At 43.2% G+C, this 24,603-nt stretch overlaps 1 protein-coding gene across 7 annotated transcripts in view; it reads left to right on the plus strand.

Annotated features, from left to right (window-relative positions):
- The first annotated feature begins 254 nt into the window (after positions 1-254).
- Positions 255-24,603, plus strand: part of MLPH (melanophilin) — a 39,861-nt gene continuing 15,512 nt past the window's right edge. For 4 of the 7 annotated variants that reach the window (XM_075283949.1, XM_075283947.1, XM_075283946.1 and 1 more), the window contains exons 1-7: positions 10,120-10,286; positions 11,893-12,114; positions 13,408-13,544; positions 14,443-14,481; positions 15,800-15,888; positions 16,283-16,408; positions 16,552-16,753. In XM_075283949.1, coding sequence (XP_075140050.1) covers positions 10,171-10,286; positions 11,893-12,114; positions 13,408-13,544; positions 14,443-14,481; positions 15,800-15,888; positions 16,283-16,408; positions 16,552-16,753 — 931 coding nt within the window. In that variant the 5' untranslated portion in view covers positions 10,120-10,170. Of the gene's footprint in view, positions 287-10,119; positions 10,287-11,892; positions 12,115-13,407; positions 13,545-14,442; positions 14,482-15,799; positions 15,889-16,282; positions 16,409-16,551; positions 16,754-24,603 lie in introns of those variants that run through there. The other 3 variants (XM_075283945.1, XM_075283944.1, XM_075283948.1) reach the window with 3 other exon arrangements.

Below are 24,603 nucleotides of genomic sequence, written 5' to 3' on the forward strand. Positions count from 1 at the left end.
GCAGAAAATATAATGATAACATATGGTGTGAAATGACTCTGTTAAACTCTATATGTTTTTTCTGCACATCCTAGTGGGACCTCATCTAAACTCAGTGCCCACAGTGCGCCCGGCCCTATACTCATGTGATAAGGGCACTGCTGTTGCCTCTGGCTATGGGAGGTGACAGTGAAGGAGGGCAGGAGAATGTGACATCAGGGTAGGGCCTGCCCCCCCTTCACAAATACACACAGCCTTGTTTTACTGACAGTCTTACCCAGGCATTCCAGCTGCAGCCAGCAAACAGGTAATGGCCCCTTGTAGCCCATTCTAGCCTTTCATACTTACTTACCGCATTGGTGGATCTTATCTTACTGACTTATGCCTTATATTCTGTTGCACTTAATATTGTACATGGTTATGGTTTATTGTGAGAACAGGTGGAATAACATATTGTAAGAAGTCAGAACATATTGTGCAGCAGGCAGTGACCTTGGAATAAAATGCAAGAAGTTTATATCTTAAAGGGGAAAGACTTTGTTAGAGTTTCATTCTCATCATTGGGGTATTATTATCGGACCCTCACGTGCAATAATAAGCTACAAGATCTCGGCCCCCTTATTAAGTAACAACGTAGCTGTATGGTAATATCCTGGTGATGAATAGATGTTACAGGAGATTTCAAAGAGGGGCATATAATATAAGACATATAATATGACAATATGTACTCACTGTATGGTTTTAATGCACCCACATTGGGTTAATATTTTTAGCTATTCACAGGATGGATGAAGATGTATAATCTCTGGTGGTCCTACACATGTTCACTAGACGGGGGTCTTGAGTGCCTAGACATGTACATATAACATCTCAACTGACTTGTGTAACATTTGTTGTATAATACAGAGGGCATTGGAAGCTGTAATACCGCCATATGCTTAAGCCCTGGTTCACACCACGCAGTGCAAACAAGCTGAGGTCTGCTATAGATGTTTTCTAAGTTATTGGAATAAGTTGGGTGTAATTGCATGTACATTGAAATAGTTATCTATTCCTTTAGGGTGTAGTTACAGGTTTAGGGGGTTGATGCCATCTGTTGCCAGACCTACCATCTGTTCTTTATAATTTCTCTCTTTTTGATCTTATTTCATACCTGTTTTGGCTTCAAAAACAGCATTAAAAAAAAAAGGAAACGCAGCGCTTTATTGTTGCAGATTTGCTGCATTTATTTTAGCCAAAGGCAGGAATGGATTGAGCAGAAGGAGATGTATAAGGGCTCGTTAGCATGGGGCAAGAGGGGGCGGATTTTGGCGCTGAATCCACGTCATAATCCGCCCCCTCACAATAGAGGTCTATGTAGACCGCTAGCTTACTTTTTTCCTTGAGCGGCATGTTCCCACTCACAGAAAAAAGAAGCGAGCTGCCCTTACTTCAGGAGGACTCCACGGCTGATTCAGCCTCGGCGTCCACCTCTGGACTAGGTCCATTCATTTGAGCCTACTCCGTAGGGGAAGCCGCGACTGTCGGAAGCTGCTACAGTCGTAGCAGGCTCAGGCTTCCCGCGTCACAATCGGGACCAAAATGCGCCATACTGCCCCCTGTGCAAACTATCCCTAAGAGCTTCCCATATATTTTCCATTCCTTCTCTAGCCATCCTTGGCTTTCATTCAAAAAACTGCAACAAAAATAGCAGTGTTTCCGGAACGTGGGGTCTCAGCTTTACGAGCCATCAAAAAATAGGGCATGTGCTATTTCTGGCTGTTTCTATGGACCTCTCTATAGAAATCTATGGGGTGACTGTGAAAAAGGAGGCAAAACAGCCATGAAAAGTGTCCTTTTTTCAGGCCATTTTGTCGATTTTGATTTGGCTATAGATCATGGATGTTGTCTCCATACATAAGGGGTTTATTACAATAAATGGTATGTCCAGATCAGGTTATATACTAGAGTTCTGTTGGAAGGATTTGTATCATAATTGGCGTTTGTCTGACACCAAGGACCTGAGATCATCAATATCTATGTCCCGAAAACCCTTTTTACTTTCTTGCGCCAGTTCCTATTATTTATTCAGGAAATAAAAAGTGTTGTGTAATCCGACTTATTTAGAAACATAAAGGATTGACAACAGAGAAAGAGCCCATGGTCCATCTATATTACTGTTTTATCTTAGGATATAAATGTGTATCGTTCCAAGTCTCCACTACGCATTCTGGGAAATAATATATCTAATATAATATCTAATATAGTTCGGTACATTGCTTCTCATCTTCCCAACTAATATTGACACTTGCCCCAAGCTCTTCAGGCTTCCCCTTTGACTCGGTATATTGACTTGCTCCTGGCAGCAGTAATGTCTCGGTACAAGAGCAGGATGTTTTCAGGATCTGCTTGTATTTCCAGTGTGATTACCTGAGAGCTGTAAAAGGATTTAGTGCAGATAATCGCTGCCACTTAGGTATCTCGAAAAACAAACTGGAAGGGGCAAGGCAACTGGAACATAGTAGAGGTTATAGCTATGGCTTTCATGGATAGGCTCACATCTGTGCTGGAGGACTTGTCTCTCCGACGCTTTCAGTATGAAAATGGAGGACACCTGGCGGACCCCGTTATAGTCAACTACGTCTACAAGACTAGTGCAGATGTGAACCAAGCCTATGTATGCCATTGTTTTATTTTCCTATGTAACACCGGCAATATACATTTGCTGTACACACTTATTCTCCCTAAGGCTGCTTTCACACTAAGACCTGGTTCACATCTGCGTTTGGTTGGGGACCCCTCAAACGGAATACCGAACGCATTAAAAAGCACTTAGCTAAGAAACCACATGGACCCCATAGACTATAATGGGGTCTGTGTGCGTTCCAAGCGTTGTCCGCACGAATCATGCGGAGAGAAAAGTACAGCAAGCAGTGGACTCCCCGAATGGAATACCGAACACAGATGTGAACCCGGCCTAACAGGTCTCGGACATGAAACTCAGGCAGTGTCAGATTTCCTGGCCTGTATATTATTCCGAGATAAGGACTCCTAATATTATAGTTATTTAGGATAGTAGGGGACCCTGCCACTCACCAACATACTGTCCTGTACTATAATCACTACAGGTCATTGGGAGGCCAGGAGAGCCAGTATCTTATATAACTATACTGCTAAGTCCTCGGTAGTGTAAAAGCAGCCTAATACTGGAGGGCACATGGTATGAGAAAGCTGTGTTATAATGACAGGAGTAGCTTCATAAGGAATGGGAAATATAAAGGAATCTCTTACACTTCTACCTTCTGTTAAATTCACTCCAGGCTTTGACTAAAAAAAACCCCACAAAATCTGCAACAAAAATAATGCAGCTTTTCTGCAACATGTGGTCTTGGCCTAAAGAGCATTATCCAGGGGCGGGCACTGAGAGCAGGGGGCACCTTAAAAGGTTCATACAAGTTATTAAAATGATGACCTATCCTTATGGATCAGCTGTTTTGCTGCAAGCGCTGAGAACTCTTCACTGTTTTCCAGCCCTGTCCATATTCAGTATTCTGTGTTTTTCATAGCAGCCGTTCCTAGCGTTGTCTTGTTTTCCTATTCACTTGTATGGGACATTGCTGCTCAGAACATCCGCTGTGACAAATATGGCATTCTGAGGAAAATGGCTCCGGCACTGGAAGTAAACAAAGAAGAATGCCATGGCTACTTTATACAGCCTGGATTGGGACTCCATCAATCAAAAATTCATGGCCATTGGTTTTAAGAACCCGAATTACTCCTTCAAAGCATAAGGCCCATTTTTCAAGGGATCTCCTATAAATATCTGCCCTGTTGTAGAGATATCAGGGCCATTACATTAGTTTCAGCTGCCAAGATCAAGGCATTGTCAAGTAGGCAGTCACTGGGCAGTGAAGAACACCCGCATGCCAGAACCCAGTTCCCACATGTCACTGGACAATAAGACACCTAACTTGACAGGGCACTGATTTCAGTAGCAGAAAGTAATAGCTCTGAATCTATTTAATGGGGGCAACATTAAAAAAAAAAAACCTCATATTCAGAAGAGCGACAGCATTTTAGGGGTATTTAACACACAATGTGTTGGAGGAATAAAAGGTCCTTGTGGTGAAGTATGGATATATTCTACTGTGTCATGAGTTGTGATTATGTAGGAATTTTCTTATAGTTATAATATAAGGTTTTTTTTCCCATTCCTGAGTGTAGATTGGACATAGGGCCTTTGTATAGTGTCAGTGCTAGAGTTCCTGGGTAATGAAAATGCAGAATCTAGGAAGTCCTGAGTAATTGGTGTCATGAGGGTTATGTACAGGCTAATGCAAATTCAATTAGTGGTCATCTAATTAACAAGCTAGGCTTCCTGACCATTGTAGACGTGGCGTCAGCAAACCTGGCTGATCAAAAAGTCTATATGATGATCAAAGAAATGTAATGACATCACAGGTGGGAGGATACAGGAAGTCAAAAGGTTCATAAATATAATGAGGATTATTATTTCATTGGTCAGACTCCTTGGAGCTAGTGTGAATCCTGTACCAGACTGAACTCCAGGTGTGTAAAGTTATTCCCATTTATTTCACATTATTGGCATGTATTTGTCTTTCTTTTTCCATCTTTGTGTTATAAAGCACCTTTTTTACGTACAGTACAGACCAAAAGTTTGGACACACCTTCTCATTCAAAGAGTTTTCTGCATTTTCATGACTATGACAATTGTAGATTCACACTGAAGGCATCAGAACTATGAATTATCACATGTGGAATTATAGACTTAACAAAAATAGTGTGAAACAACTGAAAATCTGTCTTATATTCTAGATTCTTCAAAGTAGCCACCTCTTGCTTTGATTACTGCTTTGCACACTCTTGGCATTCTCCTGATGAGCTTCAAGAGGTAGTCACCGGAAATGGTTTTCACTTCACAGGTGTGCCCTGTCAGGTTTAATAAGTGGGATTTCTTGCTTTATAAATGGGGTTGGTACCATCAGTTGTGTTGTGCAGACGTCAGGTGGATACACAGCTGATAGTCCTACTGAATAGACTGTTAGAATTTGTATTATGGCAAGAAAAAAGCAGCTAAGTAAAGAAAAACAAGTGGCCATCATTACTTTAAGAAATGAAGGTCAGTCAGTCCGAAAAATTGGGAAAACTTTGAAAGTGTCCCCAAGTGCAGTTGCAAAAACCATCAAGCGCTACAAAGAAACTGGCTCACATGAGGACCGCCCCAGGAAAAAAAGACCAAGAGTCACCTCTGCTGTGGAGGAGAAGTTCATCCGAGTCACCAGCCTCAAAAATCGCAGGTTAACAGCAGCTCAGATTAGAGACCAGATCAATGTCACACAGAGTTCTAGCAGCAGACACATCTCTACAACTGGTAAGAGGAGACTTTGTGCAGCAGCCGGCCTTCATGATAAAATAGCTGCTAGAAAACCACTGCTAAGGACAGGCAACAAGCAGAAGAGACTTGTGTGGGCTAAAGAACACAAGGAATGGGCATTAGACCAGTGGAAATCTCTGCTTTGGTCTAAAGAGTCTAAATTTGAGATCTTTGGTTCCAACCACCGTGTCTTTGTGCAACGCAGAAAAGGTGAACGGATGGACTCTACATGCCTGGTTCCCACCATGAAGCATGGAGGAGGAGGTGTGATGGTGTGGGGGTGCTTCGCTGGTGACACTGTTGGGGATTTATTCAAAATTGAAGGCATACTGAACCAGCATGGCTACCACAGCATCTTGCAGCGGCATGCTATTCCATCCAGTTTACGTTTAGTTGGACCATCATTTATTTTTCAACAGGACAATGACCCCAAACACATCTCCAGGCTGTGTAAGTGCTATTTCACCAAGAAGGAGAGTGATGGGGTGCTACGCCAGATGACCTGGCCTCCACAATCACCAGACCTGAACCCAATCAAGATGGTTTGGGGTGAGCTGGACCGCAGAGTTAAGGCAAAAGGGCCAACAAGTGCTAAGCATCTCTGGGAACTCCTTCAAGACTGTTGGAAGACCATTTCCGGTGACTACCTCTTGAAGAGAATGCCAAGCGTGTGCAAAGCAGTAATAAAAGCAAAAGGTGGGTACATTGAAGAACCGAGACTATAAGACAGATTTTCAGTTGTTTCACACTTTTTTAAGTATATAATTCCACATGTGTTAATTCATAGTTTTGATGCCTTCAGTGTGAATCTACAATTGTTATAGTCATGAAAATACAGAAAACTCTTTGAATGAGAAGGTGTGTCCAAACTTTTGGTCTGTACTGTATATTAAGTCCAAAATGTAATGAGATTTTTCTTTTGGCTATAACGTTTCCCCCCACTTTTCAGAAGACTGAATATTGTATGGTGTGGGAATACTGGTGCCTTGTCTTAATGTAGGTGGCAAGTGGTGGCAGCTTTTTGGGGAGGCATGAGTGTAAAAGGGCGCATCTCTACTGGGTAACCTGGTGTGGTGGGTGAGATGGAATGGAGTGTGGAAGCAGAGTACCCCTTTTATAATTGCATCTGGGTCAAATGTGTGTATGGGACATAAAGTGAATGCACAACCCCCAGAATTGGTATGTTATACAGTGAATGGATATACCTGGGGGTGTGACTGATCTCTGACAGTGCTTTTTAAAAGTATCGTCTCATCATGCTTTGCTATGATATACCAAAAATATCCAAGGTCAATGGTTATTCCTTGGTGGTAGCAGGGCATGAGAAGTGAAGAGGATCTCCTATACGTAAATCTTATTAAATGTATAATGTACAAAAATATATATAATGGGATTTAATATTTTACCATTTCCGTGATCTCTGCATGGTACAATTTTATTGACAACCATGAGGTGAAAGCCCGTCTTGTCCTAGCGCTGGTCACAGGTTTTATACAATGTATAGGCCGCAAACATTAGAAATGACATTGCATTACATACCATTGAAATGTATGATATGTAACATGCTAAATGTTAATTTAATTTTTGTCATATCTGCACCAAACTAGACAGTCATCTGAGGGCTAAATACAGCCGACAGTAGAAATATCTCTTGTTCTAGGCCCCGGGCGGCTGCTGTTACTTTGATCTGTAAAAGATATAGGAATTGGGAAAAAGTGAATTAGACACATTCATAACTTTGTTATGATCTTTGATATATTTATACATAGTTATTGGGTGACCTCTTAGTCACCTCTTCTCCAAAATAACCTCCATTTTGCTTATCTTTATGTTACTGTAGTTCAAGCCTTCCATTGTATTACTTTGGTTGCCAGCCATTATGTCTTTCTCGTGGACGTCTCTCGTATTGTTTGACAAGTGATTTGTAGAGTGGCAGAACTATGGTTCTATGACCCCTGTGGGACCCCACTAGTGACTGTGACCCAGCCGTTATATGTGCCATCCTCTGTTTTCCCTCTGAGCCAATTACTTACATACTTATAGGCATTTACCACCACACTGGGGATTCTCATTTTATGTATCACTAGGGACTGCTTTTGCCAAATTATTATTATTATTGTTTATTTTTATAGCACCATTAATTCCATGGTGCTTTACATTATTATATTAATTCCATGGTGCTTTACATTATTATATTAATTCCATGGTGCTTTACATTATTATATTAATTCCATGGTGCTTTACATTTTAAGGTTCACATATGGTACACAAAGTGTACAAACAGATATAATACTAACAATCACCGACTGGCACAGTGGGGTAGAGGGCCCTGCCCGTGAGGGCTTACAATCTATGAGGGAAGGGGGGGTAGAGACAGAAGGTGAGGGGAAAGATTGTTCAGATGGTGTGCTGATAGTGTTATTGGAGGTTGTAGGCCTTCCTGAATAGGTGAGTCTTCAGGGTCTTCTTGAAGCCTGTGATTGTGGGGGTCAGTCTTATGTGTCGTGGTAAGGAGTTCCAGAGTATGGGGGATGCACAGGAGAAATCTTGGAGGCGGTTGTGTGAGGAGCGGATGAGAGCAGAGCGGAGTAGGAGGTCATTGGAGGATCTGAGGTTACGTGTGAGCAGGTAGCGGGAGATTAGTTCAGAGATATATGGAGGGGACAGGTTGTGGATGGCTTTGTATGTTAACATTAGTAGCTTGAATTCAATACACTGGGCAATAGATAGCCAGTGAAGGGGTTGGCAGAGGGGAGCAGCCGATGAAGATCAGGGGTGAGGTGAATTAAGCGAGCAGCACAGTTTAAGGTGGACTGGAGGGGGGCGAGGGTGTTTGTTGGGAGTCCATGGAGTAGGGTGTTGCAGTAATCTAAGCAGGAGATTATGAGGGCCTGGACGAGTGTCTTAGTAGTTTCAGGGGTGAGGAAGGAGCGGATTCGATGGATGTTCTTGAGTTGGAGGCGGCAGGAGGTATTGAGGGTTTGAACGTGCGATTTCACGAAATCACGACGTACAATGTCCACAACCCCCGGCAGGTCCAGGCTACAACTTACCTCTCCATAGAATCTGATTAGTTCAGCCAACATAGATTACGTCAGCCTCATGTAGGAACTTTGTAACCATCAAGCTTGTTGTCTCCTTGTGAGTAAAGTGCACCACTTTACATCTTTGCCTGAGTATATACTTCCGCCATCTATACTCCATGAATGACTCCATCCCATAGAGGACCATAAAATCTTAATCATTTCAAGGGACACTCCATCCCAAACACTTTAACCCCTTTAAGGTTTTCATATACTTTGAGAAAACACTATGACTTTTGTATGAAATCTAAAAAATTCTCTGCATTGCTGCTGTTTCAGTCAGTGAAGATATCGGCATACTCTGCCTTTGCAACACTCTCCTAAGGTAGTTTCCCCCCCCCCCTTAATTACCTAAAAATAACATAGAAGGCCAATATGGCATTTTCCCAAATTCTACCTCATAGCCCTGCAGAATTATTCCTATCCAAGTGTAAGAGACCACGGACAAAGCAGTTACGTGACCATCTGCCCTTGTATTACATTTTATGCTCAGATTTCTTATTTGCCACTACTTTTAAGGCAGGATTGACGACTTTCCGCAAGTTTCTGTAAAGTGCATAAATATAAGAAACCTTCATTGTGGGAGGCGTAAGGTCTTTGGAATTTTCCTACTCCAATTTAAATGCTATCACCGTGGTTTATGGTCAAGTTGGAAATTGTGACTCAGCATCCACTTTAAAGAAGAGCTCCCCAGGTCTGAAACCCCTTGTCATACATCATCTGATGGGCGCTGTCATACTGAGAATTTTGGCGTTTTGTTTATCCAAATCTGTTCTACCATTCCAAAGATATAAGCCCTTTTAGTGTTGATAAAAATTGGGGTATACTAGCCAAATGGGCCGCTATATTAGTGAAACCTCCCACTTGGCTAGTATACCCTAATTTCCATCAGTACTAAAAAGACTTATATTTGTGGAATGACTGACCAGATTTGGATGATGTACGTCATTGGGTTTTTAGACCCGGTGACAAGTCCCCTTTAATACGAGTATACTGCAGACTTCCATCTTTATATTTGCCTCTTAGTCTATTGCTCAGTGTATTGCAGAATCCTCAGGCAGTGAACAGGTTAAAGACCAGGGCAACGACTTTTCCTGCCATTTGGCCCGGAGGATTGTGTGACAAGGACAGTACATGAAACGCAGAGTGTTTTTAATGCATATCATTGAAACTGACAATGAGACTATTGAGAAAAGTCGGTCTCTCCGGGGCACATGCTATCTTCTGACATCAGCCCCTTGTGGTATGACCATCAGCTGACTGCCTTGGGTGCAGACTTTTCTATGAACCATCTCATGCTTATTTTGAGAGACAAGTAAATGAGTTCTTTACAGGGCGGTCAATGCAAAACTCTCAGTTCTTCCATACAAGAAAGTTTATATATGCATTTTGACCTTTAACCCTTTTAGCACAAGGGGCGCCATTACTCTCTATGTTCTCCTAATAACTATCAATGCCATGCTTTCATTATGATGCATATTTCAGCCCCGTCTTCTTAACTCTTCTCAGATTTTATCAAGTCATTTCCTGTTTTTTCTTGGTTAGTAGTTATTTTATCATATGTCATCTTTAGAAAAAAATTATGCTGGCTTTATGTAAATAATCTAGGTCGAGTTCTGCGCCTGTTACATTGTCATATAGGGCTTCATGTGATACTTAGATAAGAGGCGGCATCTTATCTACTGACTCTTCTCCTAGATCTTACAGCTACTGTGTCCACTGAACACTGTGCCTATGACCATGGGGAAGAAACTGGACTTGTCCAAGCTAAGCGACGATGAAGCCAAACACGTATGGGAAGTTATTGAACGGGACATGAGTCTCCGCAAGAATGAAGAGCAGAGACTTGAGTGAGTACACCATAAACAACATAGGGCTTCATGGAAATGCCGGGACGTGATCTGCCAGAATTATGAATTTTACCCAAAGATTCTTGGTAGAACCTTCATTCAATCTACTATTTTAAGACTTCATGCACATGGCACTGCCAAGTGCACCAACTCCATATGGTAGGGTGCTGAGTCCTTACAATCCTGTATTATGTATCAGTAGATTCTCCATATATTGGTGCATATGCAATGAAGCACCATCATTTTTAGTTTTTAGACAATAATTCAGAATCGGTCATTGACACTTTGCAATTTTTTTGCAAAAAAGCCACAAAAAATATGCTTACATAGTTACATAGTAGATGAGGTTGGATGAAGACATCAGTCCATCAAGTCCAACTTATAACCCTACAATCCCTACAGTGTTGATCCAAGGGAAGGCAAAAAAAACCCCATGAAGCTCAGGCCAATTGCCCCATTTCAGGGGAAAAAATACCTTCCCGACTCCAATCTGGCAGTCAGTATAAAAACCCTGGATCAACGAGTTCTTAAAATCTAGAGTTCACAACTCATAATATTAACCCATAACCTGTAATATTATTCTCTTAGTAAAATGGTGAAAATATTATTATTAATAATAATAATACTAATAATGTGTTGCCAATGTGTATGATGACTTACCTACCATATGTTTCCCCATACAAATGGTGGACTGGTCCCATATAGTCAAAAACTTCATAGAAAAATTGCATGTCATATCATACTACTGCTACATGTGTGGATAGCATTGTTAGGGCTTATGCCCATAATCCTTTCTATGGACGTACGCTGCCCCATAGTTCTAATATTTTTTAATGTATTAATTGAGATGTCAATTTTTTTTCCAAAACCATGGAGACGTGTTATTTTGGTCCATGATTTAGTCTATGGATCCATTTTTCCAAACTATAGAAATTAAGTCCAATGGATGATATTCTTTTCATGGGCAAAGTATTTCCATAAAAGCAGACATGTGAATAAGGTCTTAATATGATGTGTTAGGGGAGGTTCTTCTTTCATAATCTTAAGCCGGAGCCCCACATGGCATAAACACTGTGGCGTTTTACAGTCACTGCACGCGAATCCCATTCACATACATTACAGCAGAGAACATTTTGAAGACTTCTCTGCTGTTACGTCTTTATAATGAATGACACTTAAGGTTTGCATTAAGCAGTATAAGTATATAGGTACAATTAATAACGTGCTACAAAGTAAATACTTAACAACTTTCTTTCCTCTCAACTCATCCTACTAGCCAAACATTAGGCCGCTCCACCCTGCTCAAACCCAAAAAACAAACAGCTCCTGGTATGTGCAGGTAGAAGTCAGTGATTCACCCCGTGCTAGTACATGGTGCTGCCCGCCGCTGTCACACTATTCACCAATAAACCCGGGCAGTGGAAGCTTACCTGCAAAACATTATAACAAGTTAATAGAAATGTGTAAAGATAAAATGCAACAGTATAACATCTCTGGTTATTACTAACAATAAATAACAGTAAAAACTAGATAAACACCAATAAACCAAGAGATTCTTTTATAATGTACAGTATTATTCTTTAGTATGTCATTCTTACTTTCTCAGGGATCTTAAAGAAAAGCTGGAGAAGGAGACCAGTAAGAGGGATCTCCTGTGCAGTCAGAGCCACCTGAACAGCAGTCACTGCATCCACTGCCTGCAACCGTACCAATTCCTGATCAACAGCAAGCGCCAGTGCAAAGACTGCCAGCTCTATGTCTGCAAAAACTGCAGCCGCTACAACAAGAAGGAACAGGGATGGGTGTGTGACCCGTGCAGGATCTCACGGTAGGTGACATTTGTGTTATCAATGGTGCTATGACACTATCAGTGCCCAGAATATAGAGTGCTAAAAAGTCTCCGCTAGACATGGATTATTCTGATAAAAAATCTATTTTAGTATTATGTAATTACTTAATTAGAGAAAAGTCATTATTTATTACTTTTATAATTGAATTGATAACTTGAATGAGGTTGTTTTTATACCACAATTCACACCTCTAACACAGGGCCGGTGACCGGAGACCTCTGCATACTGAATTGCTCCACTGGTGTGGTACAACACTGTCACAGCGGCTATTGATTGGTGCCAATAGTGGTGGGAGTTAGTTCAATATACTATCTGTATAAATCCACATTGAGTTAACCCCTTAACCCCATTCACACCTCTAACACGGGGCCAGTGACTGGAGACCTCCGCATACTGAATTGCTCCACCGGTGCGGCACAACACTGTCACAGCAGCTATGGATTGGTGCCAATAGTGGTGGGAGTTAGTTCAATATACTATCTGTATAAATCCACATTGTGTTAACCCCTTACCAGCGGTGTCTGCATATATCTATAGTAAAGAGGACCTTTCCTGCTCTCTGCCACTGGACTTGTTACATATCATTACAAAGCTATTGGTGCACTTAATTCAGTGCACTTCCATAGAATATCTGTGATGAGTTATGATATTAGTGTAGGTTTATTGTTATCTGGAAAGGAGATAAGCAGCTGTCAGCCACCTTTGGTGACCCTTATCTCCAATTTAATTTCTTTTGGACATCTGTACCATTGACATAAGATGATGCCCTTGATAATCTTCTGGATTTTTACCCCTTGTGACCTTAGGTGATATTTGCACTCACCGGGAAGGAAAGGTCTGTGTCTGTGACTAGTATCAGAGTTAATAGTGTGAATACTAAATATAGCCCCTGCACATGAGTCTCTGCCCCGGGTCATTGTAGGAAGGTAACACAATCTGTGCTGCTTAGTCATTATGGAGAATGCATTTCCTTAGACTTCACATAGTAAAATTCCAGTTCTTCCTGCTTTAAAATAAGCAAAGAGACCTGCAAAGATGGACTGTGTGCCAGTAAATGTAACACTATACTATGTCACAGCATACAGCGCCTGAATACAATATGCACTGTGCTGCAAAAAATACAAGGCCTTATGTGCAAAACCAGCAAATAATGTATTTTGTGTTTAACCTGCATGAACTCCATGCACTGAGCATGCAGCAGTAGGGTTGTACAATTATATTACAGGGGACATATCCTGTGATGTCTGCTAATACTTCTATATCTTCCACAGAACGGTGAAAATCGGGTCCCATGAATGGTATTATGACCATGTCCGAACTAGATTCAAGAGATTTGGCAGTGCCAAAGTATTGCGCTCTCTGTACCTGAGACAGCTGGCTGAGGGGAGAGGAGGATCTGGCATGACGGGTATGTGCAGAGGGCTTGTCTTACTACTTCTAGGATGGAAGGAACAGTAGAGACCCCCTCAGAGGAGCATCGGCCTGCACCGGTTGTGTGCATTAGGCTGTATACGCTAGGAAGATTTCTACGTGTACGCCTCCAACAGGTGCCACTGTATGGAGCAGTAGCATCAGTTCAGCATAAGCTACCATTTTATAAAACAGTGGAATAGACAGTAAAAAGGCATGGCAACATATGCCGATATACACCAGCATGCCAGGCATTCAGTAGGTGGATAAGGGCCAATGTATATCTGTAGTAACTAGACAAAGAAGTGTGAAAGAAGTCTCAGGCCTGGTTCACATCTGTTCACATTTGGCACAACAGAATTAATACTATTGAATGACGCCCAGATACAAATGTAGAAAAATATTCGCTGGATTGGCCCAACATCTGACCTGCCGTTGTGATATACAGTCTGTTCTGTGTTATCACATTTGTTTTATCTATCCTGCCAAAACAACAGATACCTCTACAGAAGTGAAGGGACCCCATGATAAGTCAATGTGGTCCGCCAGGTTGCAGTGGTGCTTTTCCTGTAATAGATCCAGCATTGTATTGTTATTTCTGCAATGAACAGAAACTGCAGTGCAGGTGTGAACTGAGCCCAATAATTAATGCTTGCTTTATTTTGGTTTATATTTTTTATATTATTTTGGTTTATTTTTAATTATATTTGGTATAATTAATGTTTGCTTTATTTTTTCATTTTTTATCATTCTGTGCTTTTATTGCTCTCCCTGGAACACATGTGAATGGCCTAGTAATGGTGGCTGCAGTGAACACTGTTATAATGAAACCCTCCTACAGGTGGCAGTAGAGTTTCAATGTATGTCTAATACTGTATGTCTATATTTCTGGACAGGGATTCAGGACAGAGTACAAAGCCTGCCTGATATTAATCGTAAGTAATCTGCTCATATTCACTATACTAAAGTTTACATAGATCTAAATGAGTGTTAGTGCAGTGTTATAGAGCCAGATTGTCCCTATCCTGTTTGTACTGGTGTAATACGGTAGCCTGAACCGTTTCTCATTTACAAAACTGCACCACAAAATCACAGCAAATTATGATGAAATACATGTGATCTTGGTGTGTATTTGTGGCTGTGCAGTGCACTACAATAGACTATCAATAAAGAAATAAAAAGTTTATTGCCGGGGAAGTTATGGGATCCTAAAATATACTGTTCAAGTAGGGATCCTATTGACCTATAAGCCAACAACGCCCAAAAGATATAGTGTTAGAATGAGTCCTAAATAATATAGTGAGGATGATGATGACGATCATATAGTTATACTGAACTTTTCATTGAAATAACATCTGCCACCTAGTGGTCGCTAATAGTAATTCATGTGAATGGTGAATACAATCATTTCCTAATATTTAGAGATGAGTGAACAGTAAAATATTCGATTTGAGTAGCCGCTCAATATTGGACTACTCGAATCGAATATCGAAACCTATTATAGTCTATGGGGGGAAAATGCTCGTTTCAGGGGTAGGTAACATTCGATCAAATTACACGTACCGAGTCCACGAGTGAGGTTCGGGCTGGATCCTCCGAGAAGTCTTCTCCGTGCAGCGTCCCCGCGGCATCTTCCGGCTCTGAATTCACTCTGCCAGGCATCGGGCCTAGGCAGAGCCGACTGCGCATGTCCGCACTACAAGCCCGATGCCTGGCAGAGTGAATTCAGAGCCGGAAGACGCCGCGGGGAAGCTGCACGGAGAAGACTTCTAAAGGTAGGAGAAGAACCAGTGTTGACTGTCCGACTGTATAGCATTCGGCCAATCAATGCTGGTTCTGCATCGAACTTTTCCATTCGAACAGCGAGTGGTACTCGATCGAGTACGAGTATTTCGAATATTGTAGTATTCGATCGAATACCTACTCGATCGATTACTACTCGCTCATCTCTACTAATATTATCTCAAGACGAAACAGTGTATTCACAGGATACAATCTGATGGCGCCGGCTGCTCTGTTGCTGGAGTCTCCAAATGCAATTTCCTAATATAATACCGGCGCTCTCAAGTGGAGCTTTATTTTAGATCAGGTGCTGTCCTGTGACTATAGATTTCTCCATCTAACAATCTGTACTAATATTATAAGGGAGATCATTTCCAGACAATATGAGTCTGTTCCTAGTTGCAGCTGTTATATTACGTACAAATCTCCACTTACAATCCTCATAAGACGTGATATTGTCTTTGTTACCAGGAGAATATCTGCGCCAGGCCAGGGCTGGGATGTTTGCGGATGAGGAGGATGATGTCCTGGACAGCGCAGAAGCTCAGCGCTATAGTATGGTAACCGCACGTCTGCTCCTATCAGAACGCTTACTACACGCTGCCTCTGCCGAAAAAATCAAGACATGGGTTCTGAGATTATTTATCTCATCATTTGTTTAACCTCCATTTAATGGTGGCATTCGGCAGCCATATTGTCTTTTGAATTTCAATGCAGGGAATATAGAACGAAGGGATTGTAGCATCGCACTATTCTATGATATATTTGGTAACCTATTTACAGTGAGCTGTGGTGTAGACTCAGTTATTGGTCTAGATAATGATGGAAACCCATCTCTTGAAGTTCTCGCACTCTGAAATAACTAAATCCTGACTGGTGTATGTAGTCCTATTGTAAAAACCTGATTTTTCTGCTCTTTATTACTTTCCTGCTCAATGAATCTTTCTTCTGAAGATGCGCAAGACCAAGCGCCTGCTGTCCGTTCATCCATATGATTTTGACAATGATTCTGAGTATTCAGCTCAGTCCCGCAGACAATCAATGCAGCTTTCTCCATCTCTAGATCAAGATGTCTTCCAGGTATCTTCTGGGGTTGGGTGCTATCACTTTTTTCTGTAATATATGACTGATTCTCGTGGTGGTTGACTGGTCTACAATGGATGGTCATTAAAAGCTTCTACATTTTTTGTATTGGATTTTTTTCATGACATCTTGTCCCGCAGTCTTTTTCAGAGTACACCAGTACTGGCAAAGATGTGGCTCGAAAAGAGTCACTGTTAGCCGAAGCTGAGCTGGCATCGGTGTTCCACCAACTACTGCAGGAACAAGGCCAAAATACTACCAACCCGGATCAGGAGTTCAGTACCGAAGTCCGTCTGACAATGAATTCTCGCCGCCGCAGCCTGGAAAACATCCGCAGGTCCAGTAAGTACAAGCCACAAGCTTCACTTACATATCATTATTAGTAGACCGATGGACGCACCCACATCTATCCCCAACTAAATACACTAAGTCAACTTGCACTTAAATGTATTTTGATATCATACTTTCCATATACAATATTTACTCATAAAATGTTAACCCCGTAAAGACTCCAAAGAGAAGGTAGGCAAATATATACTATTGAGAGATTGATCCACCCCCCTAAGGCCAATAGTATATAGATGGCAATTCAACCACATTTATCACTGCTTACAATCAAGCAATACCATGTGATACATATACAAAAAAAAAATCACTGGGTATATAGTGACATCATAGCATATGATATAAGTAACTATAATGTCACATTCAGGCATTATGATGTCCCAATAACGTAACAGTGGCGCTTTTAGTTTTCCACAACCCCGTCGTCATCCATAGTTATCACTACTGGCACCCCTAATGTAAATACACCCCCTAAGTACTTGGACCCCATAGAAGCTTCCATGTCTGTTACACTGGTAATGAAGAACTCAAAGGCTTTCAATATGTTCTTGTCCAATAAGTCAATGATCTAGGTATTCTGGCTCTTATTCAGCTCCCCTAGTCTACTGTAAATTAAGCTATTGTGCATTGGATATGGCTGTGAACAAACAGTTGTTCTTGTTATGTCAGTCCTGGTAGCTGCAACGGGGCTAAGGGATAGCAGTTGGGAATCTCGCCCTGCACTACTCCCACTAGCTAACCCGGTCCCTGCCTCACGGGTGTAGGTCGGCTGTTCTCAGGCTAAGCCTGACCCCGACAGCTCCTCTCTCACTGACACCGTAGGCCTAGAGGGAAGGGGGAGAAGGAATGCCCTATAAGATCTCTAGGGACTGGAGACTAAAGGGGGTCACCCCTAACGAACAAGTGAAGCTGCTACTGACAGGGACTGACAAGGGTGTGCGCTGACTAACAACACAAGCAGCACACAGGAAACATGTAGGAAAGGAATTCCCCAAACCAATATGGGAAGGAACAATACACTAGGAAACAAACACAGGGAAACTGAGTAGAAATCAAAGGATAAGGCAGTTCACTCACACAGTCAATAATACACAGGGGGAGGATTGGTGAACACAGAAGGGAAAACACACTAACCAACTCGTTCACCCAAACCTCCCAAAAATCAACCACGGAACTTCCTCTATCCAAGATAACCACCTACTCCTCCTGCTAAGGCCTAGCTCTGTAAAAGCGACACTCAGCACAGAACCATGGGAGGCATGGGTTTAAATACCGAGTAGAGACCACTCCTCCCAGGTGCAAATGGGAGGACAGACTAACCAACCAGGAAAGAAAGCAATGAACCTAAATACTCCTAACAGGATCCTCCCCTCAAGGAGAAGACTCCGGATTCTCTAGGAGCATCCTTCTTCGGGAACTCCTTGTGGAATTTCTCCACGAGTCTGGGGGCTGACATATCCGACTCCAGAACCCAAGAATTATCCTCAGGACCGTATCCCTTCCATGCCACCAGATACCGTAGCTTCCCCCGAACATATTTGCTATCCAGAACTCGGGATATCTCATACTCCCCGGACTCAGAAACTGGTGGAACCTTAACAGGAGACGTTCCCTTCTTGGCCTTCTTTAACAAGGAGACATGGAACACCCGGTTTATCTTCCACCTTTTAGGTAGTTGCAGCTGCGCCGCCACTTCATTTACCATCTTGATGATCTTAAAAGGACCCACAAACCTGGGACCCAGCTTCTTGCAAGGAACCTTCAACCTGATATTCTTGGTGGACAACCAAACCATCTCACCAGGGAAGAACTGCAACTCTCCTCTCTTCCGATCCGCCTGGACCTTAGCCTGGTGCGACGCCCGCACCAGATTCTCTCGGATACGGGACCATACCCCTTGCAGCTTTTTAGAAAATAGCTCCTCCTCCGGAACTGGGGAAGAAATGGAAGAAAATACTCCGAAAACAGGATGTCTACCACCGGAGCAAAAAAAAGGTGTGGTACCTGTGGCATTGGAATCATGGTTGTTTAGGGAAAATTCTGCCAGGGGGAGAAAGGCAGCCCAATTATTCTGGTTCTCTCGAACAAAACACCTCAAAAACTGTTCCACATCCTGATTCTTCCTCTCTGTTTGTCCGTTAGACTCTGGGTGAAACCCGGAGGAAAACGACAGTGTAACTCCCAACCTGCTGCAAAAAGCCCGCCAGAATTTAGCCACAAATTGCGGTCCCCTGTCCGAAACGATATCCTCAGGAAGACCATGCAACCTTACAATTTCTTTAATAAACGCCTCAGATAGTGTCTTGGCACATGGCAGCCTGGAAAACGGGATCAAATGGCACATTTTCGTGAAGCGGTCAACGACTACCCAAATGACCGTGAAACCCTTAGACACCGGAAGGCCCGTGATGAAATCCATAGACAGATGAGTCCAAGGTGCCTTAGGAGGTTCCAATGGATGTAGAAGACCGTGGGGACGGGTATGCGACGCCTTGGCTCTTGCACAGACCGAACAATTTTGAACAAACTGTAAGACATCCTTACTCCACCCTGGCCACCAAAAATTCCTAGACACCAATCTCATGGTCTCTGAAACCCCCGGGTGACCAGCAAGAACCGACTCGTGACACTCCCTCAGGAGACTTTGTCGGAGAGTAGTTGGAACAAAAAGCTTGTTTCTAGGTATCTTGGAAGGTGCAGCGTGTTGCGCTTCGATCAAGGCCTTCTCCAATTTCGCGCCCAATACTGCTACCACCACTCCATCCCCAAGAATAGTGGCAGGCGCCTCTCGTTCCTCCTCAGTCGACATATACCGGGATAAAGCATCAGCCTTAACATTTTTTGAACCCGGCACATAAGTCACGGTAAAATGGAACCGCGCAAAAAATAGAGCCCATCTGGCCTGCCGTGCATTTAATCTCTTCGCCGACCCAAGATAAACCAAATTCTTGTGGTCAGTAAATACCTGGACTGGCCTTCTGGCCCCCTCCAGGAAATGACGCCAATGTTCGAACGCTAGTTTTATTGCCAGTAGTTCCCGGTCTCCGATGTCATAATTCCGTTCAGAGGCAGAGAATTTCTTAGAAAAGAAGGCACAGGGATGCGTACCCTCCTCGAACTCCTGAGAAAGTACTGCTCCCACCCCCACCGAGGAGGCATCCACCTCCACTCGGAAGGCCAACCTCTCATCCGGCTGTCTCAAAATGGGAGCGGACGAGAATCGCTTCTTCAGTTCTTCAAACGCAGCTAGCGCCTCTGGCGACCACTTAGCACAGTCAGCCCCCTTCTTAGTCAAGTCCGAGATAGGTTTCACAACCTCAGAAAATCCCTTGATAAACTGGCGATAATAGTTGGAGAACCCCAAGAACCGCTGGACCACCTTTAGGTTCTCGGGTCGCGGCCACTCCAAGACTGCCCTGACCTTCTCAGGGTCCATCTCAAACCCCTTGTCCGATAGGATATAGCCAAGGAAACATAATTTATTGACCGCGAACACACATTTCTCCAGCTTAGCACTTAATTGGTTAACCCTCAGGAGATCTAAAACCTCTCTCACTCTCTCCCAATGAGTCTCCAAATCCGGGGTGTAAATGAGTATATCGTCCAGATAGACCACAACCCCCCTCCCTATGACGGCACTTAGTACATCATTAATAAAATTCTGAAAAAACGCAGGCGCATTGGTTAGACCGAAAGGCATCACAAGATTCTCAAAGTGTCCTAGGGGTGTGTTAAACGCTGTTTTCCACTCATCCCCCTTCTTGATTCTCAGCAAGTTATATGCCCCACGTAAATCTATTTTACTAAACCAGCGGGCTCCCGTAATCTGGCTGAATAGATCCGAGATCAACGGAATGGGATAGGGATTCCGCACCGTGATTTTGTTAATCTCCCTAAAATCCAAACAAGGGCGCAACCCTCCATCTTTCTTCTTTACAAAGAAAAACCCCACTGCTACTGGGGACTTAGATGGGCGAATATGCCCCACCTCTAGACTCCCCTCAATATACTCTTTGAGCGCCTCTCTCTCCGGAATAGTGAGATTGTACAACCGTGTCTTGGGTAGCACTGCATTTGGTATGAATTTAATCGAGCAATCATAGGTGCGATGTGGTGGTAATGTCTTGGCTGCCCTTTCCTCAAAGACCTCCCTAAACTCACATATTTCTTGAGGCAAATTGTCTATAGACAAAGACATAACGGATATGGGCAGACATCGACCATTACACCCCTGCCCCCAAGAAACTACTGACTCGGTCTCCCAGTTGATAATAGGGTTATGCTGCTTCAGCCAGGGCCACCCCAACACTACTTGTGCTGGTAATTTAGACAACAAGAACAAGTCAATCTCTTCCCGGTGGCCACCCACAACAAACTCCAGACCCTCCACCTGTTTGGAGATGACAGCTTGCTGTAGAGGGGTCTTATCAATAGCCCACACCGGTATCTGAGACTTCAAGACCAAAGGACTCACCCTTAATTGCTCACAAAACTCTGAGTCAATAAGGTTGACTGCCGAACCACAATCAACCAAAATCCGGCACTTCTGCCCATTTACCCATCCTTCAAGGGTCAACCCGGCAGTCTGAGTACAGGAAATATGCACACCTCCCTCCTTAGTAGGTTTTCTCCCTTTACCCTCAATAGACCTGGGGTTATTACTCTCCTTGGCGAACCATTCTCTGGAGGAGCATACCCTTGCTACATGTCCCATCCCTCCACACACAAAACAGCGTACTGTGCGGGACCCTTCACTCTTGGGTCTAGCACTTCGCACAGTGGCCCCAATCTGCATGGGTTGGTCCCCCGGGTCCTCTCTAAAAACAGAGAATTGAGGAGGGTTAAGCCCCCCAGGACTCTTGTCTCCACGCTCCCGGAGGCGCCGTCCTACTCTAATTGCCAGCTGCATGGCCTCATCTAGATCTCCCGGAACAGGGTGAGAAACTAGATGGTCTTTAACCTGGTCTGAGAGCCCTGTCTCAAACTGACTAAGTAGAGCGGGGTCATTCCAGTGTACTTCTGCTGCCCACCTACGAAACTCTGTGCAATATTTCTCTATAGCGTGATCCCCTTGCACCAAACGTCGTAGGTTATACTCAGCCGTGCGTACCCTGTCTGGGTCGTCATACAGTAACCCCATTGTGGAGAAAAACGCCTCTACAGTTAGTAAGCAAGCTGAGTCGGCTGGTAACGAATGTGCCCAGATGAGGGGATCATCTCTCAATAAAGTAATAATAATCCCAACTCTCTGTACCTCAGAACCGGAGGAAAACGGCCGTAGCCGGAAATACAAAAGACAGTCCTTTTGAAATCGGAAAAAATCTGACCTCTTACCTTGGAAGGGTTCAGGTAAGCTGACTTTTGGCTCCAGAGGCCGACCCACAGGGGCGCTACTCACCTGCCTCTGTATGCCCTCCACCTGAGAGGCTGTGTGTTGAGCCAACTGCTGTACTTGAGATACGCCAGAAGCTTGGATGGCATCCATTCGTAGCTTGATCCCCTCCATCTCAGTGGAGATCTGCTGCACCGCCTGGTACAACTGTTTCAGGTCCGTCATAATACAAACGAACCTTTTTTTTTTTTTTTTTTACCGGCTGAGTGTACTGTTATGTCAGTCCTGGTAGCTGCAACGGGGCTAAGGGATAGCAGTTGGGAATCTCGCCCTGCACTACTCCCACTAGCTAACCCGGTCCCTGCCTCACGGGTGTAGGTCGGCTGTTCTCAGGCTAAGCCTGACCCCGACAGCTCCTCTCTCACTGACACCGTAGGCCTAGAGGGAAGGGGGAGAAGGAATGCCCTATAAGATCTCTAGGGACTGGAGACTAAAGGGGGTCACCCCTAACGAACAAGTGAAGCTGCTACTGACAGGGACTGACAAGGGTGTGCGCTGACTAACAACACAAGCAGCACACAGGAAACATGTAGGAAAGGAATTCCCCAAACCAATATGGGAAGGAACAATACACTAGGAAACAAACACAGGGAAACTGAGTAGAAATCAAAGGATAAGGCAGTTCACTCACACAGTCAATAATACACAGGGGGAGGATTGGTGAACACAGAAGGGAAAACACACTAACCAACTCGTTCACCCAAACCTCCCAAAAATCAACCACGGAACTTCCTCTATCCAAGATAACCACCTACTCCTCCTGCTAAGGCCTAGCTCTGTAAAAGCGACACTCAGCACAGAACCATGGGAGGCATGGGTTTAAATACCGAGTAGAGACCACTCCTCCCAGGTGCAAATGGGAGGACAGACTAACCAACCAGGAAAGAAAGCAATGAACCTAAATACTCCTAACAGTTCTGAGAACAGGATTGTCTGGTTTTAGGTACAGCACTTACTGTCAGATTAGTGCAAACAGCCAAGAGCATTGTAAGACAACTCCATAAATATGTAGGTTCTGATGAGGCCAAAAACTGATCTTATAAAGCACATAGGTGGACGTGGCATCCTCATGTAGGAATAACACAGGAATGGATGACTATCTTGTGTGCATCCTAACAGAATAAGGGCCTACCATGGTAATTATTAACCTGCCTAATCCTTTGTTTCCCTGGGAGATAAGCTGCCATAAGAGATGTCTGGCAGCAGAATAATTCCCACTCCCATTACGGCACACACGCATGATCAGCCAAGCATGCACGTGTATGGTGTAGTTGATAGAATGGCTGTTGGCCAAATGACTATACAGTCAACAGCTATTGGAAATTTATGAGCACTTTTAAAGGCTTGTGGAGGTAAAGGGTTAAATAAATGCAGAAAAACAGAGAATATGCAAAAGAGAATAAACCTAAACATGGAACAACTAAAAGACATCTCTATCCATAGACATATATGCACACATGTAATATACTTAAAGGGGACACATTCGACACATATCCTACTAATATTATAAGTGTGAAAGTTTGTGTGTTTGGATGTTTGTGAGTTTGGATGTTTGTTCCTCAATCACGCTAAAACGCCTGGACGGATTTGCGTGCAATTTTCCACAAACATAGTTTTCCCTCAGGATTGAGTCACAGGCTACTTTTGGTGCCACTAAACAACATGGCTTCCTAGCAGGAGACTCACAAAAGCAGGACTCCTAGCCCCAGCTATAGACTCACACACACTGCCTGGCATTTCCTGCCTCAACCTGCCTGCACACTCCTTACTGTCACCTCAGGAGTAGCCCTCACTCTACTCACTCACATTTACATATAGCTTTCCACTATATAACACATCACATTGTCTGTATCACTACACACACAATACAACACATCACATTGTCTGTATCACGACATACACAATACAACACATCACATTGTCTGTATCACGACATACACAATACAACACATCACATTGTCTGTATCACGACATACACAATACAACACATCACATTGTCTGTATCACGACATACACAATACAACACATCACATTGTCTGTATCACGACATACACAATACTACATACACAATACAACACATCACATTGTCTGTATCACTACATACACAATACAACACATCACATTGTATCACAACATACACAATACAAAACATCACATTGTCTGTATCACTACATACACAATACAAAACATCACATTGTCTGTATCACGACATACACAATACAACACATCACATTGTCTGTATCACTACATACACAATATAACACATCACATCACATTTGCTAGCCCACCAAACTTTTTAAAGCACTTTTACAGTTTCACACGTCTGTGTCCGCCCAATTCTCAAATCACCGCAGACGAAGTCGCGGGTAAAAGCTAGTGTAATATACTTGTCTGCACAGATGCAATATTCTTAAAGAGGACAAGAAGCCAAAATAGTCTATAGCAACTATATCAT

Source organism: Leptodactylus fuscus, chromosome 8 (assembly GCF_031893055.1).
Source record: "Leptodactylus fuscus isolate aLepFus1 chromosome 8, aLepFus1.hap2, whole genome shotgun sequence".
Taxonomy (NCBI): domain Eukaryota; kingdom Metazoa; phylum Chordata; class Amphibia; order Anura; family Leptodactylidae; genus Leptodactylus; species Leptodactylus fuscus.